The sequence below is a fragment of the Cucumis melo genome, chromosome 3 (assembly GCF_025177605.1).
Source record: "Cucumis melo cultivar AY chromosome 3, USDA_Cmelo_AY_1.0, whole genome shotgun sequence".
NCBI classification, from domain to species: domain Eukaryota; kingdom Viridiplantae; phylum Streptophyta; class Magnoliopsida; order Cucurbitales; family Cucurbitaceae; genus Cucumis; species Cucumis melo.
The window spans coordinates 6,568,564-6,578,537 of record NC_066859.1 but is presented as its reverse complement, the minus strand read 5'-3'; the positions used below and the strand labels follow the sequence as shown (position 1 = coordinate 6,578,537).

Genomic DNA, 9,974 nt, shown 5'->3' with positions numbered 1-9,974 from the left:
TCTTGGTATTTAAGATTTTTATACGTATTTAAAAGTTGAGGGAAAGGAGGGATTTGTTGAGAAATTGGGTGAAATTTTAGAGAGAGAAGGGTGAAACTTGGAATTAATCAAAGAAGAGAAAAGAGGGAAATTATTTTATAAATAGGAAAAGAAAAGGAAAAGAAAAGGAAAAGAAAAGGAAAAGAAAAGAGAAGAGGGAGAGAAGAAAACCCTAGCCGCGCCGCCGCCGCCGCCGCGAGCCACCGCCGCCGCCGCCGTCGCGAAACCCTAGCCGCCTACCCACGCCACACGCACAGCCGCGCCAGAATTCGTCCAAGCTTCCTCGCACGCCGAAGCCGAGTCGAAGCCGTCCATTCACGCGTCTGCAAGACGACTGGAAGCCGAAGCCACCCCTCGCGCCGCTTCGATCCGAGGCAGATCAGCCGAAACTCGTCGCGTCCCGAAGCCGAGATCCATCTCCACGTCGAAGCCGCGTCGCCAGCCAAACGCGTCTGCAAATCGGAGCCGCGAACGCGCCTACACCCGAGCCGCACCGAAGCCGCGAACGCGCCTGCCTCCAGCCGACGGACGAAACCGAACCCGGAACCACCACCCGCGCGTCCGAACCCGGAACCGCCCGCGCGCCCGAAACCGAAACCCGCGTCCGCGCCACACGTGCCCAGCTCTCCCCGCGTGCAGCCGCGCCGCGCCGTGCGTTCCGCGTAGCCGAGCCGCGCCCCCTCCCTGTAGCAAGCCGAGCCGCACGCGAAGTCCCTGTACCGAGCCGAGCCGCGCCTACGCCAAGCCGAGCCGGTCCTGTCTTCTTCCAGTCGAGCCGCCAAGCCTGTTTTGGCTCCTTCCACCTAAATTTTTGGTAATTTCCAAATTCCCTAGCCTGCCCAGTAATTAAATGAGTTAATTTGGAAATTTAATTAATTTAATTACTTTCCTCAAGAAGCAAATTGGACCAAATAGCTGCTGCAGCTTAGGACTTCCTCAGTAGGAACTCATCTAGCAACATCTCGAGGTAAGAGATTTCTACTACTAGCCCCATGTGAGAATTTGATGTTGCATGTTCCTTCAGTGACATACGATGATGGTTGGGCTTACGATGTATGATAATATTTTATCATGATCTGACGAATGACATGGCCATACTTCGGCATAATATTATAGTAATGAGAACCCTCGAACCATATGTGACTGTATGATAAGACTGATGGACTTATGATGTATGTGACTGTATGGTAAGATTGATGGACTTACGATGTATGTGACTGTATGATAGGACTGATGGACTTATGATGTATGTGACTGTATGATAAGACTGATGGGCTTATGACGTGGGTGACTGTATAATGAGGACTATTAGTGACTGTTTGATGATAGCTGTAGTGGGGGATGAGATGGTGGTTATTTTCTGATGATAATTTGATGACGTATGCATATGTATGTTGGGATTGGGGTATCTGTTAACTTCTCCTATCTGAGTCGTACCTGCATGGGTGTCCTTCGGGATCACCACCTATTTAGGACTGTTAGGCTCGACGGGGCGCCAGTCCAGCATGACTATAGATATGACTCGAGCGACTCGACGGGGTCCTCGCATCCCGACGGTCCTAAGTGTCCCCTGGACACCGAAGACCAGAGTTATGTCCCTACGGGGCGCATGTTGCACGTGTTCGGGAGCGTGCCAGAGATTGGGTACTAGTTTCAGGACTCGATAGGAATGTTAACAGGCACCTAGTGGGACTAGTAGTGGGTCCCTTACTGAGTATTTTTATACTCATTCTCTTCATTTCATGTTTTCAGGTAGAGGACGAGGTAAGGGCAAGGGCAAACTGGCGAGCGACTCGAAGTGAGACCGTGAAGGGCCATAGGGGCTACCGCTTCCGCTTACCTTTATTTCAGATTTTCGCACTTGAGTTCGAGTACTTTCATTATTTACCATCTTTATGTAGATAGGGCCCGCTTAGGGATTTTAAACTTAACTCGTATTTCTACATGTTACTTTAACTATCTTTCATAAATAAATTTGCTAGATTTCTTTGCATTTATTTACACCAGATTTTATGACTTAAACACTGATCCTAGATTTAGTAACCTCTTCGATTCAGCATAAAGAGTCGGGTCGTTACAGTTGGTATCAGAGCGCAGTGTTTTAGGTCCTGTAGACTGACTTATGATGTAAGTCATTTTGTTTTGATTTTACCTCACCCTATGGCTATACGGTCCTTCGTCACTCGCCAGGTATGCCTAAAGCTTTACAAATATTAAGATTATAATGTTGCCTGATTAGATTAGACTTAGAGAGAGAATATTGAGCTCTAGTGGTGAAAAATTTGTTGGTGAATTTTAGGAAGAATGCCGCCACGTAGAGGTGCACGTCGAGGAGGTGGCAGGGGAGGCAGAGGAGCCGGTCGTGGCCAACCGGCGGAGCAACCTGCCGCGCCGCCAGTCAACCCCGACGTACCAGTCAACCCTAATGCACCGGTCACTCAGGCGGATCTCGCCGCAATGGAGCAGTGTTACCAGGCCATGCTGCAAGCTGCTCTAGCGCCGTTCCTCGCTGCTCAGCAGAACCAGGCCGCCCCTGTTCAGGACCAGCCTGTAGTCCCTCCAGCCCCTGTTCAGGACCAGCCCGTCATCCCTCCAGCCCCGGTGGAAGCTCAGCCGGTGCCAGTACAACTGTCAGCTGAGGCCAAGCACTTGAGGGATTTTAGGAAGTACAACCCGAAGACTTTCGACGGATCCTTGGACAACCCCTTTAGAGCCCAGCTGTGGTTGACATCCATAGAGACGATCTTCAGGTACATGAAGTGCCCAGAAGACCAGAAGGTGCAGTGTGCAGCTTTCTGTTTGGAGGATAGGGGGACTGCCTGGTGGGAGACTGCTGAGAGGGCGCTGGGAGGAGATGCCAGCAAGATCACATGGGAGCAATTCAGGGAGAGCTTTTATGCTAAGTTCTTCTCTGCCAACGTGAAGCACGCCAAGCTCCAAGAGTTCCTAAACTTGGAGCAAGGCAAACTGAGCGTGGAACAGTATGATGCCGAGTTCGACCTGTTGTCCCGTTTTGCCCCTGATGCGGTAAGGGATGAGGCCGCCAGGACTGAGAGATTTGTTAATGGCCTCAGGTTAGACCTCCAGGGTTTTTGTACGAGCTCTTCGACCAACCACTCATGCGGATGCTCTACGCATAGCACTGGATCTGAGCCTGCATGAGAGAGCTGATCAATCTAAGGTTGTCGGCACAGGGTCAGCCTCGGGACAGAAGAGGAAGGCGGAGGCGCAGCCCGACGTAATACCACAGCGGACTCCGAGGTCAGGAGGTGTCTTCCAGAGACACCGTCGGGAGCTGGCAGCAGCTGGGAGAACTTTGAGAGAGCTACCCACTTGTACTACCTGTGGGAAGGTCCATGGAGGACAATGTTTAGCTGGGAGTGGAGTCTGCTTCAGGTGCAGGCAGCCGGGGCACACCGCTGATGCGTGTCCTCGGAAACCCTTAGAGACGACGCCACGTCAGCCTTCTGCTCCCCAGCAAGGGAGAGTCTTTGCCACGAACCGGCAGGAGGCCGAGCGAGCTAGTACGGTGGTGACAGGTACGCTCCCAATCTTGGGGCATTATGCTTTGGTACTATTTGACTCGGGGTCATCGCATTCATTTATATCCTCTATTTTTGTCAAGCATGCGGGTTTAGAAGTAGAACCGTTGGGTAGTGCCTTGTCTGTCTCTACTCCTTCTGGAGAGGTCCTTTTGTCTAAGGAAAAAATAAGGGCATGTTGGGTAGAAATAGCAAACCATACCTTGAATGTAACTTTACTGGTGCTAGATATGCAAGATTTCGATGTAATTTTAGGCATGGATTGGTTGTCAACTAACCATGCAACCATAGACTGTTTTAATAAGGAAGTAGTCTTTAACCCTCCTTCCGGGGATAAGTTTAAGTTTAGAGGAGCAGGCATGGTAGGTATACCCAAGGTCATCTCAGCAATGAAGGCGAGTAAGCTACTTAGCCAGGGTACTTGGGGTATCTTGGCGAACGTAGTAGATATGGCAGAACCAGAAGTTTCCCTATCTTCCGAACCAGTAGTAAGGGAGTACCCTGACGTTTTCCCCGACGAACTCCCAGGACTTCCGCCTCCCAGGGAGGTAGACTTCGCCATTGAGTTAGAGCCCGGCACCGCCCCTATCTCTAGAGCTCCTTACAGAATGGCCCCAGCCGAGTTAAAGGAGTTGAAAGTCCAGTTACAGGAGCTTTTGGACAAGGGCTTTATCCGGCCCAGTGTATCACCTTGGGGAGCCCCAGTGTTGTTCGTGAAGAAGAAGGATGGGTCGATGCGCCTTTGCATTGACTACCGAGAATTGAACAAGGTGACAGTTAAGAACCGCTACCCCTTACCCAGAATCGAGGACCTGTTCGACCAGTTGCAGGGGGCCACCGTCTTTTCCAAGATCGACCTGCGATCAGGCTATCACCAGTTGAGGATTAGGGACGGTGATATTCCCAAGACGGCCTTTCGTTCGAGGTACGGACACTACGAATTCATAGTGATGTCCTTTGGTTTAACTAATGCCCCTGCAGTGTTCATGGATTTGATGAACAGGGTGTTTAAGGACTTTCTAGACCAATTCGTCATAGTCTTCATTGACGATATCTTGATCTATTCCAAGACTGAGGCCGAACACGAAGAGCACTTGCACCAAGTCTTGGAGACCCTTCGAGCTCATAAGCTATACGCCAAGTTCTCCAAGTGTGAGTTCTGGTTAAAGAAGGTGACATTTTTAGGGCACGTGGTTTCCAGTGAGGGAGTCTCGGTGGACCCAGCTAAGGTCGAAGCGGTGACCAACTGGCCTCGACCGTCTACAGTCAGTGAGATTCGCAGTTTTCTGGGTCTGGCAGGATACTACAGGAGGTTTGTAGGAGACTTCTCACGCATAGCCAGCCCATTGACCCAGTTGACCAGGAAGGGAACCCCTTTTGTCTGGAGCCCAGCATGTGAGAGTAGTTTCCAAGAGCTTAAGCAGAAGCTAGTGACGGCACCAGTCCTGACAGTGCCTGATGGGTCGGGAAGTTTTGTGATCTATAGTGATGCCTCTAAGAAAGGACTGGGAGGTGTCCTGATGCAGCAAGGTAAGGTAGTTGCGTATGCCTCACGCCAGTTGAAGAATCATGAGCGGAACTACCCTACCCACGACTTGGAGTTGGCAGCTGTAGTCTTTGCACTGAAGATATGGAGGCACTATCTGTACGGTGAGAAGATTCAGATTTACACCGACCACAAGAGCCTGAAGTATTTCTTCACTCAGAAGGAGTTGAACATGAGGCAGAGGAGGTGGCTCGAGTTGGTGAAGGACTACGACTGCGAGATCCTGTACCATCCAGGCAAAGCAAATGTAGTGGCTGACGCGCTGAGTAGGAAGGTTGCACATTCAGCAGCGCTAATCACGAAGCAGACCCCCTTACTCAGGGATTTGGAGAGAGCCGAGATTGCAGTCTCAGTAGGTGAGGTTGCCGCACAGTTGGCTCAGTTGACAGTTCAGCCAACCTTGAGGCAAAAGATCATTGCTGCTCAGCTGAGTGATCCTTACTTGGCAGAGAAACGTCGTATGGTAGAGACGGAGCAAGGTGAAGAGTTCTCTATATCCTCTGATGATGGCCTTATGTTTGAGGGACGCCTGTGTGTGCCGGAAGACAGCGCAGTTAAGACAGAGCTTTTGACTGAGGCTCACAGTTCCCCGTTTACCATGCACCCTGGGAGTACGAAGATGTACCAGGACTTAAGGAGTGTCTATTGGTGGAGGGGCATGAAGAGGGATGTAGCAGAGTTCGTCAGTAGGTGCTTGGTGTGCCAGCAGGTGAAGGCACCTAGGCAGCATCCAGCAGGGTTGTTGCAACCCTTGAGTGTGCTAGGGTGGAAGTGGGAGAGTGTGTCGATGGACTTTATCACGGGACTGCCCAAGACCATGAAGGGCTACACGGTGATCTGGGTTGTGGTCGACAGACTCACGAAGACAGCCCACTTCGTGCCAGGGAAATCCACGTACACTGCCAGCAAGTGGGGGCAGTTATACATGACGGAAATAGTAAGACTGCACGGAGTACCAGTATCCATCGTTTCAGACAGGGATGCCCGTTTCACTTCGAAATTTTGGCAAGGGCTCCAACTTGCATTAGGTACGAGGCTGGACTTCAGCACGGCATTCCACCCTCAGACTGATGGTCAGACAGAGAGACTGAACCAGATTTTGGAGGATATGCTGCGGGCCTGTGTGCTAGAGTTTTCAGGAAGTTGGGACTCCCACCTGCATCTAATGGAGTTCGCCTATAATAACAGTTACCAGGCTACCATTGGTATGGCTCCGTTTGAGGCTCTGTATGGCAAGTGCTGTAGATCCCCTGTCTGCTGGGGCGAGGTTGGAGAGCAGAGGATGCTAGGCCCCGAGTTAGTGCAGACTACCAATGCAGCCATACAGAAGATCCGAGCTCGTATGCTGACCGCACAGAGCAGACAGAAGAGTTACGCTGATGTACGACGTAAGGACCTCGAGTTTGAAGTGGGAGATATGGTCTTTTTGAAGGTAGCACCGATGAAGGGCGTTCTGAGGTTCGAGAAGAAGGGGAAGTTGAGTCCACGTTTCGTGGGGCCATTTGAGATACTGGAACGGATTGGCCCTGTGGCTTATCGTTTGGCCTTGCCCCCATCCCTCTCAGCAGTGCATGACGTATTCCATGTCTCCATGTTGAGGAGGTATGTCGCAGACCCGACGCACATCGTGGACTTCGAGCCCCTACAGGTCAGTGAGAACTTGAGCTACGAGGAGCAGCCTGTCGAGATCTTGGCAAGAGAGGTCAAGAAGCTTCGTAGTCGAGATATTCCACTAGTCAAAGTCCTCTGGCAGAACCATGGAGTTGGAGAGGCCACGTGGGAGAGAGAAGAGGACATAAAGGCCCAGTACCCAGAAATGTTCGAGGATTAGAGCTTTCGAGGACGAAAGCTTTCTAAGGGGGGAAGTATGTAACGCCCCAATGATCTTGTATCCATTTTTCTTAGTATTTTTTTTTTATTTTATTTTATTTATTTATTTATAATTAAATAATGGAACTTATATCATTAAGATTTGGATTTTTCTTTTTAAAGTATTAAGTAAACCCCAAATGAAATTATCTTGGTATTTAAGATTTTTATACGTATTTAAAAGTTGAGGGAAAGGAGGGATTTGTTGAGAAATTGGGTGAAATTTTAGAGAGAGAAGGGTGAAACTTGGAATTAATCAAAGAAGAGAAAAGAGGGAAATTATTTTATAAATAGGAAAAGAAAAGGAAAAGAAAAGGAAAAGAAAAGGAAAAGAAAAGAGAAGAGGGAGAGAAGAAAACCCTAGCCGCGCCGCCGCCGCCGCCGCGAGCCACCGCCGCCGCCGCCGTCGCGAAACCCTAGCCGCCTACCCACGCCACACGCACAGCCGCGCCAGAATTCGTCCAAGCTTCCTCGCACGCCGAAGCCGAGTCGAAGCCGTCCATTCACGCGTCTGCAAGACGACTGGAAGCCGAAGCCACCCCTCGCGCCGCTTCGATCCGAGGCAGATCAGCCGAAACTCGTCGCGTCCCGAAGCCGAGATCCATCTCCACGTCGAAGCCGCGTCGCCAGCCGAACGCGTCTGCAAATCGGAGCCGCGAACGCGCCTACACCCGAGCCGCACCGAAGCCGCGAACGCGCCTGCCTCCAGCCGACGGACGAAACCGAACCCGGAACCACCACCCGCGCGTCCGAACCCGGAACCGCCCGCGCGCCCGAAACCGAAACCCGCGTCCGCGCCACACGTGCCCAGCTCTCCCCGCGTGCAGCCGCGCCGCGCCGTGCGTTCCGCGTAGCCGAGCCGCGCCCCCTCCCTGTAGCAAGCCGAGCCGCACGCGAAGTCCCTGTACCGAGCCGAGCCGCGCCTACGCCAAGCCGAGCCGGTCCTGTCTTCTTCCAGTCGAGCCGCCAAGCCTGTTTTGGCTCCTTCCACCTAAATTTTTGGTAATTTCCAAATTCCCTAGCCTGCCCAGTAATTAAATGAGTTAATTTGGAAATTTAATTAATTTAATTACTTTCCTCAAGAAGCAAATTGGACCAAATAGCTGCTGCAGCTTAGGACTTCCTCAGTAGGAACTCATCTAGCAACATCTCGAGGTAAGAGATTTCTACTACTAGCCCCATGTGAGAATTTGATGTTGCATGTTCCTTCAGTGACATACGATGATGGTTGGGCTTACGATGTATGATAATATTTTATCATGATCTGACGAATGACATGGCCATACTTCGGCATAATATTATAGTAATGAGAACCCTCGAACCATATGTGACTGTATGATAAGACTGATGGACTTATGATGTATGTGACTGTATGGTAAGATTGATGGACTTACGATGTATGTGACTGTATGATAGGACTGATGGACTTATGATGTATGTGACTGTATGATAAGACTGATGGGCTTATGACGTGGGTGACTGTATAATGAGGACTATTAGTGACTGTTTGATGATAGCTGTAGTGGGGGATGAGATGGTGGTTATTTTCTGATGATAATTTGATGACGTATGCATATGTATGTTGGGATTGGGGTATCTGTTAACTTCTCCTATCTGAGTCGTACCTGCATGGGTGTCCTTCGGGATCACCACCTATTTAGGACTGTTAGGCTCGACGGGGCGCCAGTCCAGCATGACTATAGATATGACTCGAGCGACTCGACGGGGTCCTCGCATCCCGACGGTCCTAAGTGTCCCCTGGACACCGAAGACCAGAGTTATGTCCCTACGGGGCGCATGTTGCACGTGTTCGGGAGCGTGCCAGAGATTGGGTACTAGTTTCAGGACTCGATAGGAATGTTAACAGGCACCTAGTGGGACTAGTAGTGGGTCCCTTACTGAGTATTTTTATACTCATTCTCTTCATTTCATGTTTTCAGGTAGAGGACGAGGTAAGGGCAAGGGCAAACTGGCGAGCGACTCGAAGTGAGACCGTGAAGGGCCATAGGGGCTACCGCTTCCGCTTACCTTTATTTCAGATTTTCGCACTTGAGTTCGAGTACTTTCATTATTTACCATCTTTATGTAGATAGGGCCCGCTTAGGGATTTTAAACTTAACTCGTATTTCTACATGTTACTTTAACTATCTTTCATAAATAAATTTGCTAGATTTCTTTGCATTTATTTACACCAGATTTTATGACTTAAACACTGATCCTAGATTTAGTAACCTCTTCGATTCAGCATAAAGAGTCGGGTCGTTACAGAAGAGGTGAAGACAGACAAACAAGAAAGATGATATAACGGAATGGCAAACCTAGAATATTTAATGAATGATTAACTATATGGGCTTTGTTATACAGACCATAAATATTTTGCCAGTTTATTATATTTATAAAAATTTCCCTAAAAATATTTCAAGTTTGGGTAATTTTAAAAAATGTAACAAAACACCAAAATATTTGTGGTCTGTGTAATAAAAACAAAAAAGCTCATGAAGCCTGTAAAATATATTCATTAATTTTATGTTTGTCGTTGATATTGCGAACAATTCGTCACTTCTCTTTCTTTTTCTTTGCAATTTATTCATCTTCTCTACCCGATTTCTTCAACTCCTCTTCCAAAATTTCTTTCTTCTAGTTTTATTCAACTTCATTTTTCTTTCTCTCTTCATATTATCTTTCTTTCTTCCCACTCCTCTTTCAAAATATCAAAATCGTTTAAATATCACTTTAGTATGATCTAAATGATCGCTTACCTAGTCAACACAACCGTTTAGATTTGTCCCTTTTCTAATCATTTGAAAAGAACTACACGATCGTGTAGATATGATCTAAATGATCGTTTACCTAGTCAACACGATCATTTAGTATGGTCAACACGATCATTTAGATTTGAAGTCATTTTTTCATCATTTCAAAAGAATGACATAATCCTGTAGATATGATCTAAACAATCGTTTACGATGGTCAACATG

The 9,974-nt window shown here is 48.8% G+C and overlaps 1 protein-coding gene and 1 long non-coding RNA gene across 3 annotated transcripts; both read left to right on the top strand.

The window, feature by feature from the left end:
• On the top strand, nucleotides 1–2,036 carry LOC127148567 (uncharacterized). Its single transcript, XR_007819660.1, has 2 exons — nucleotides 1–1,006; nucleotides 1,792–2,036. It is a non-coding gene; the product is annotated as an uncharacterized LOC127148567 (long non-coding RNA).
• A 122-nt stretch (nucleotides 2,037–2,158) lies between these two features.
• On the top strand, nucleotides 2,159–9,181 carry LOC127148566 (uncharacterized). Of its 2 annotated transcripts, none has more exons than XM_051082650.1 (2): nucleotides 2,159–3,578; nucleotides 8,937–9,181. In XM_051082650.1, the coding sequence occupies exon 1, from the start codon at nucleotides 2,344–2,346 to the stop codon at nucleotides 3,199–3,201; it is 858 nt and encodes a 285-aa protein (XP_050938607.1). In that variant the 5' UTR covers nucleotides 2,159–2,343; the 3' UTR covers nucleotides 3,202–3,578; nucleotides 8,937–9,181. The 2 variants fall into 2 exon arrangements, 1 of the variants encoding a protein (XP_050938607.1); XR_007819659.1 differs by lacking the exon at nucleotides 2,159–3,578 and adding an exon at nucleotides 7,146–8,151.
• Nucleotides 9,182–9,974: the final 793 nt, after the last annotated feature.